The 7,944-nt window shown below is 43.4% G+C and overlaps 1 protein-coding gene across 4 annotated transcripts; it reads right to left on the bottom strand.

Annotated features, from left to right (window-relative positions):
* Positions 1 to 475: 475 nt before the first annotated feature.
* gpatch2 (G patch domain containing 2) lies at positions 476 to 7,854 on the bottom strand. 4 transcript variants are annotated; one of them, XM_029495870.1, is made up of 11 exons: positions 7,703 to 7,854; positions 6,728 to 6,971; positions 5,950 to 6,280; positions 5,730 to 5,904; positions 5,313 to 5,377; positions 4,904 to 5,101; positions 4,379 to 4,499; positions 3,867 to 3,906; positions 3,646 to 3,710; positions 3,368 to 3,456; positions 476 to 1,750 (listed from the first exon to the last, which is right to left on the bottom strand). In XM_029495870.1, the coding sequence occupies exons 1-11, from the start codon at positions 7,750 to 7,752 to the stop codon at positions 1,581 to 1,583; spliced, it is 1,548 nt and encodes a 515-aa protein (XP_029351730.1). In that variant the 5' UTR covers positions 7,753 to 7,854; the 3' UTR covers positions 476 to 1,580. The 4 variants fall into 4 exon arrangements, with proteins under 4 accessions (XP_029351730.1, XP_029351728.1, XP_029351729.1 ...); XM_029495868.1 differs by having other exon boundaries at positions 5,730 to 6,280; XM_029495869.1 differs by having other exon boundaries at positions 5,733 to 6,280.
* Between the last annotated feature and the right edge of the window lie 90 nt (positions 7,855 to 7,944).

Here is a 7,944-nt window from a genome sequence, read left to right as displayed (position 1 = left end):
AGTTTTAGGAGAAAAAAAGAATCACTTTGAGTGGAAATCTGCCTGACTCCATTGGTAAAATAACCTGTCAAATGAGCCAATGGCCATGATCTGAAGGAGTCACATAATCAGTCTCCCAGTTTAACTCACCGACAGCTGACGTTTCTGAAGTGGCCTAACTTGAAAGAAAATATTATCTTGCTGTTCCATGGTTACAACAAATGCTAACCCCCAAATTCCCAGAAATTTACCCCTCAAAAGGACTTAGATTTATTCCAATGTTCTATTATGAATCATCTGTTGTGGCAAAACACTAATGAAACTACATTACCCAAAAGTCAAAATGACAACTCAATATTAAAGTGAACAGCTATGGCCACAAAAAAAAAAAAAAGACTTACAGTAACTGTAGTGTCCTGCACATTCACACAACAGTTAGTTGTTAAACTGTGTTAAGTTGCTCAAACCTGAATTATGGGTATGTAGGCTGTATGTGTAATATGACAAACACTTTATTTTTTTTTTTGGAACTGTGCATTGCATTTACCTGTTTGTTTTTTTTATTCATCTTCTGCTTACTTTGATTTTGCAGAACTGCATGGAAACACAGAAATGTTTCACTGGACATTCAGTAATTTTCTTACGTACCAACTACCACTTCAAGCTCAGCCGTGGTGGCTAATACTGCATCCAGCAGGACAAACATTCGTCAGGATATAACAACTAAACAAAATGTAAAATAAGGCAGTCAAGCAAGTTGGTAACAAGACATTTACCTCACAGGTCCAGACGTGTGTTTTCTCACCTGCCACAGCTGCACATGCAAACCTAGTGGTGTTAAATAAAGGGAAAAATGGGTTGGATCCTTTTTTTGTGTGTGTGTTTCGAGCAGATAAAAACATTCTGTGGAAATGAAGTCTTCAAATGAACAATAAAATGGATGAGGAAAAACATCCAATATATCCAAGCACACATCCATACAGTGTGCCCTTATTTCATTGCAATAAATGGAACCTAAAATAAATCTCGAGGTATGTCCTACTCGTAGTCTTCAACTTCAAAATGCTTGAACAATAATGGACAACTCATTTATCATTAATTCACTAACCAATACCACTGACTGAAAATAAACCGCACCGTCATCATTGCTGCACTCTATTGAGCTGTTGTCAGTATATCAACAATACCCCAACTCTGAGGCGTGTAGTGCTGGCATCTGAGGTAACAGGGCTGAGGCAGCATGCCAGTTTAACAAACCAACAATTAGGCATCAATGTCATTTATTTTCTCCAACATGGAGTTTCTTGAGAGGACACATTCGCAAGCAGTTATTTTCTCCAGCTCAGCTGCAGTCACTCACTTCCATGTCCGTGTGGATATTGCAAGCTTCTTGTAGTTTCCCCAATATGGGAAGGTTTCTCTCTTTCAGCGTCAACTCTGTTGCTAGGACATGCCTCAATCCTTCCCTTCTCAGACTCACTCATTCTGAACCTTTATTATTGTTCGACAACTTAAGCAGCATGTCATCTCCCTCACTCCTTGTAGCTCTTAGAGAATCTTGTCCAAGTCTGCTTCATGCCCAGGATCCAGAAACTGCTTGTTCAGTTGAAACCTAGACCTGTTCCTTTGGGTCTCTGTGTAGCACGGATGGGCTCAGTGATGCCCCTTCCGTCTGTGCCCAGGCCCATCCCCGGGCTCCAGCCCATGCTCTGCAACATGCGGTTTCCCACGTTTGTATCTGGGATGGGAGGAGCGTTCTCGCCAACCACTCCTGAACAAAGAGGACATAGGTTAGACCAGAGGGAACCATAGACAGCCTGTGTGCAAGTGCACATCATTTTTATTAATGTACGATGACATGCAGCCAACTAGCAATAAATGGTAGTACATGAGCTTCTCAGTTGTGAATATTATGTCCTGACGTCTCTCTTTTCTGGCACTAAACGAAATAAATTCAGACCTGCCCCGTTAGTACATAGCAGCAGTATCTCAAAATTTCAGTTAAATTAATTCTTTTTGTTTCAGACATTTGTGACTCCTTATACTGTTATAACCTCAACAAAGGTCTGAAAACCTTGTAGTACTAAGGCACTCCTCCAGTGACTTCATCACTCCATTAAAATCATTAAGCTCCTCTGAAGACAATACATTGAAGTAATGTAATCAAGTGAACGACTTGGCCACATTTCCAGTTGTGCAGCAAATAGACCCAGTGAAAGGACACCCCCGCCTGCTTCAAACAGACAGTGGTCATTTTGTTCTCTTTCTTCCTGGAAGCCAACGGTCCAGTCACTGAGGCTGAACTATTACCCTTTAAAGCCTATCTTTATTTGTATGCAGTGCAGCATCAAGCTGTGTTCTCATTTACACGCAATTGTTGAGCCCCAGGTGAACTCAAGCCAGATTGCCAGGATGTGAATCTGGCAGACCCTTGCTTCCAGCCTGCTGTGAGGTTGGCACCTACTCCTGAGTAAGTATCAGACATGCTCAATATCGGCAACAGATCACTGAACATGTCACTTTGGACAATGCAATTCCAGCAATTTATAGTTCATGAAATTCAATGTTTCTGCAAATTTTAACAGATTTTCTTCAAAATTCTAGTGGAACAACATTGAGACAATAATTAAGGTTCCAATTATTGTTTTGCTTCTTTGAGCCGCAACTTCCTTTTATGTGTTTCATTCTTCATATAATCATTTTACAAGCGATGCTTATAAGTGTGTCGGTTCGGGGTAACCAATAACAGGGAGCTCAAACTGGCAATCAGACATTTTTGAACAAGCTCATAATCCATTGTGGATACAATTCTGGGACCAAATTGTAAATTATAATAGAAAAATGGGACATGGCTCCAGACAATGGGACTTTGCCAAACAGCATTAGGCTTTGCTACTTTGCCCTCCCTCTTCCAAATGCATCAACTGGCCCAGAGGTAAGGAGAGTGGTTTGGGGGAAGGGGTGGTGATACACAAGTGTAACTGGCTAAGAGCTAATCCAGTATCTCTGCTGTGACAACAAGACTTCGCCAGCTGACTCTTGTCCAACAAAGCTTAGGAGGAAAGGGGTTTTAGAGCTAAAGCAGGGTTTAATAACAAGAGATGAGGAGAGAGGGCACAATGTGTAGCCTGACAGACACCCTTCTCTCAATTAGGCCTTTTAAAAATGTAGAGTGAAACCTTTGCTCTTTACCTCTCTCCCTTGTGTTTACATCAGTGTAGGTGTGAGACAGACGGTGAGGAGGAAAGCAGACTGGTGAACATACTGTGCTCAACCAAGAGGGGGAGGGGAATAAGACAGAAAGTGAGAGCCAAAAATACAATAAAAGGGGCAGTTGGCAATAAGGGCCAGATGGCGTGTTAGGTGTAGCTAGGTGTGCATCCAATACCTGAGGGGGCAGTGGAACCAAGGGGGGCTGCTTTTCTCCTCCGCTTGACATCCCCTGTACATAGAGAGCCCAGGTGCCCACTGGTCTGTCTGCAGAATCAGCCAGGTGGGACAAAAATGTGGCATTATTACAGAAATGTCTAATAAGATTCTTGAAAGTGTGATTTGGATGAATGACACCTTTAAATAATGTGAAATCAATAACATCAGTGAAACTGCACAAGGGAAATTGGTGTGGTCATAAGTCACAGGTGTTCTAAGCTAAAATGCTGTTCTTACCTGCTGGCTGTTTTCACTGAACAGCTTCTTCGATGCCCTCTATCTGTCCGTGGGTCCCAGTGCAACTGAAGAGGAAGGAAAGAAGATGAAAAACAAAAGTTCAAGCAGCTTTATGTTCTTAAAACAACACAATCCTGTGTTTCTGGTCAGAACAGATCCAGATCAAAACATTGCAGTTCCATTTGAAATTGAATAAAACAAAGCCCAAAAATGTGGCTCACCTGTCCATGTTCCCTCCTTGAGCCTGAGCTAAACCACGGCCTAGTGGAGATATAATAGTCAGAGAGTATATTTCCCATCAAAGACAAAGACCAAACCTCTATTTGTCATTATTTCTTGTCCTAAGTGAACCGCAAGCCCTTTCCGTCCATCACTATAAATCTTTTTGTAGAAAACCAGGATTGTTGAGGATTGATCAGTCAGCACTAGGGCAAAAACCTGGACAAAACTGAAACCAATGACTACTGAACAGGCTTGTTTTGTGTAACTACAAGTTATGTTATGTCTGCAATACATATGTATCTGTGTTAACTATACAGTTAACTATTCTCTAATATTGCAGTTCACTTTTTGTTTCATTTCTTTTTAATTTCCGTATTTCAGATAAACTGAATGCTTCTCTTTCATAAACTTAAATCAACAAATAGGAATATAACTGAAATATATCCAAAAAACATAACACAAACAAACAAAGAGAGGAATCAAAAATTACTTATCAAAAGACTAAACTCACTCGTGGGAATCCTGGCTTTGTCTACCTAGTCTGTCGTTGAAGCCCTGGCTGGAGCTGCCCTGCAACCCTGCCTCAGATGCTTGCTGGTCCCCATGCAAACGGCTCAGTCTTGCCTGGAAACCTGACAAAAACAGTCAAGGTTCATCAGCAATGAAAAAGCACTTGACTATAATAGATAATAGTAGTAATTAATTTCAGTGGACAGTCCATGGTAGACAAGAGTCAAATGAGCCCAAATTAATACAATGTTACAAACTTCCTATTACTACAGAGTAAAGTTACCACTAAAGATGTAATGTTTTCCATGAAATTAAGGGAGCATGCACACTGCATTTTAAATAGTGCCATAGGTAGAGGACTTTCCTTCCTAAAGTCATCATACAGCAGCACCTCTTGCCTTGGGTTAGCCTAGTCCTTGCTTTTCTCTGTGAAGTGCTTGCCTCCTACTGGTCATGAATGAGACTGCAATAACACCATCATGCACACATTATTCTGCAGTTTTTAAGTTTAAAGTTTTCCCTTTACCTCTCTGTGCTCCAGGGCTCATGAGTGGGAAGGATCCTGTGAGGATACTGTTGAAGACTGGGTCAGCCAAGTCCAGCTCTTCTGACCCCGTCTCCCTCTCCCACCAGGGAACCACTCCCGCTATCCCACAAGCACCTCCAGGCCCTGAAACAGAGCCTGGTTCTCCCTCATAAAACCAGTCGCTCTGCTCGTCGTCACCTAGAAGAGAGATGATGAAGACCCTGGTTCATGAACACTGCTACAAATTAACTGTGTAAGTTTGCTTCATATGTAGCAATGTCAGCACTTTTTTGTTCTAATGCACTCTCAGGCTGTACTGAGGCCAATTACTTGTGTCTTACTTGGTTGCATATACAACTCAAACAGTGGATATCTTTCATTTTAATTTTAGATAAAACTGATCAACTACCTTGTCTCCCTTCATCATTGGTGTAGAGTCCACCGTCGCTGCTGTTACTCACACTGCTGGTTTCACTGCAAAGAAAAAGGTATAATGTAAAATAAACAGTTGAGACACCTTTCTGCAAAGCACAAGGTTTGATCAAATGAAATTAAAAAGAATTTCAATTCAAGCTGAAAACTTTCTGATCAAAGACTGACTGAAGAAGACAAGACGGAATCAAATTTTAGCGCAACTTCTAACAATTTTTCTTACTTGGTGAGACAAAAACATTTCTGTCAAAACAAAGTGTTCATGTTTTTATACTTAGCGCCAGACACAATCTTACCTGTTAGCCTACAGGCTTAAATACACACTTGCATATACAGAATAACAAAGCAGACAGGAAACACAGGCCAAAAAAGAAACAAAAGTCAAAACACTAACCACCTGTCACTCATATCCTCATCGGAGCCCTTCTGCTCCTCCAGCTCCATCTTGTCCTTGGACCCTTCTATTGGAGAAGAGATGGGATCCTCACTCTCCACCACCACTCCTTCATCTGCAGCCTCCACCCCCTGCCTGTGAGAGGCCAGTTTTCTCTTCTTCACCCTGTTTTTCCCTCCCCCTGGCCCTATCAGGCCACCTCCACATAGCTCCATGGCACCCCTGTCCTCATTTGAACCCAATCTATGTGGCCTCCCTCCTACACGGGCTTTGGGGACAGGAGGAGGCCCAAGCATGGTGGAGGAGGGAGGTTCTGGTTCTACAGGTGGGTCTACAGCCATACGCTTGACCTTGCGTCTCCGTCTGAGGCTGCGAGTTCCCTCTACAGATCCCAGGACACCCAGGTCATCCGGCCAAAGTGGCCGCTTGCTTCGCCCCATGTCAGCAGTTAGGGGGGTACGCCGTTTGGGGCCAAGTTGTTCATCTGAGTCACTGTTGTCGCGGGCATGACTGTTGGCAGCAGAAACCCCTCCTGTGCTGGCACGGTAGTCCTGCAACAAATGTCACTGTTGTGATGCTGCTGCTAATTTCAGAGACTTTAAAAAACGAAACAGATGTCAGATAGGATAAGGCAAAAGTAGTGTGAGGCTGCATTCAACTTACTGATACATTTTTAACAGGATGAAATTGGATTATATGTCACTGTCTAATAGTCAGTGGGAAAAAAATCATACCCTGTATTTTTGCATGTATGTATGTGTGTGTGTCTGTTAATATATTGTATTTTGTATCTATATTGAATCATATTTATCGAAGGCATCAGAGGTTAATGCTGTGCCTTCCCTCATCATGAGATACTTTTCTTTACTATTCCAACAGAGCAGGATAAAACAGGAAGACTGGACTACTTAAGACTGCCTGCCCCTTCACTTGCTTTGTTGACATGGGGTCTTAAAGTGGAGGAAACCCTTGTGTGCCATCCACTCTCCCCACTTCACCTTATGTTCTTCCACACTGGACTCTGAGCCTTCACTGAGGTGGCCGGTCTCCCAGGGTGGGTGCGGGTTGTCCGAGCGTCGTTTTCTACCCCTTCGCTTCCGAGCCTGCCTCTTCAACAGGCAGCCCACTGCAAGTGCATGGTCTCCTCCATCACCAAAGCCACCACGGGCTGCTTGCTCTGAGCTCTCCTCCAGCGCTGACACCAGGTCATGGACCAATTCGTCCATCGTCCGGCGAAAGTGCCTGGAGAGGAGCAGAGGAAGGGTGTTGTTAAAACATGGATAACAAGTCAAGGGAGCAGCTATTGTTTAACAAGGCGTCTGACAGTGAGTCTGTCATGGGGGCGATTTACTGGGAGTGAAGGCCATGAAATCAGAGTCCAAGTGGAGATCGTTTGAAAGTGGCGGAGGTGTGGGACGATTTGATCTGAACGCATGTTCTGTAAATGTTATTTAAGATGGAGATGTGAGCAAGCCTGCTGTGAAACTGCCATTAGCCCGGTAAAATTTTATTCCTATATTACATGTTTTCGTCGAGCAGAGGTAGAAGAAACGCCCAGCGACTCTGTAGCTTTATACTTACGTTGATAAATCTCCAAAATTTCTTACTAAGAGCCCGTGAAGCTTCGTTTGCAACCCCCTCTAAAATCAACACAGGCACCTGAGTTAGCGGTTTGGTTGTTATTAGCTTAAACTGCTAACGTGTTCTCGGCAGCTAGCTAGGTCCACTACAGTAAAACGTCCACGATGTTGATTTTACAGGCTAACTAACTACCGGTAACGACTAAGGCTCAAGTTTTGGTTAATTTTGACGACTGTCGCCGTAAATAACCAATAACGAAGAAGCCCCGTAACACCCGGAGAAGCTCTCCTGCTAGCCGGCTAACACAGTTAGCCACAGCCCTCCAGCCGGCGGATTCACCGGAGAGGACGTGAACAATATGTTACGTCTCGGTGATTTCAAAGACCACCTACCAGCCGGTTCCCGCTTTGCCGATGGTTTTTAAATTAGCTGCACGGAACATTAAAGCCGCCAAATGCCGGATACCTTTAGCCAGAAACAACGGACAAACACTGACACACCACAGACACCATCATGACACAAAAGCCAACGATCTGCTAGCTGGATCAATATGCGACAAGAGGAGGACACCGTGAAGGCAGCACGGGATACTATGCTGCTTTCAGGTGCTGTGGGAAAGGTTAAGATCAGCGTT

This window comes from Echeneis naucrates, chromosome 24, assembly GCF_900963305.1.
Source record: "Echeneis naucrates chromosome 24, fEcheNa1.1, whole genome shotgun sequence".
Classification (NCBI taxonomy): domain Eukaryota; kingdom Metazoa; phylum Chordata; class Actinopteri; order Carangiformes; family Echeneidae; genus Echeneis; species Echeneis naucrates.
The sequence above is the reverse complement of the archived record's forward strand: the minus strand, read 5'-3'. Positions and strand labels throughout refer to the sequence as shown.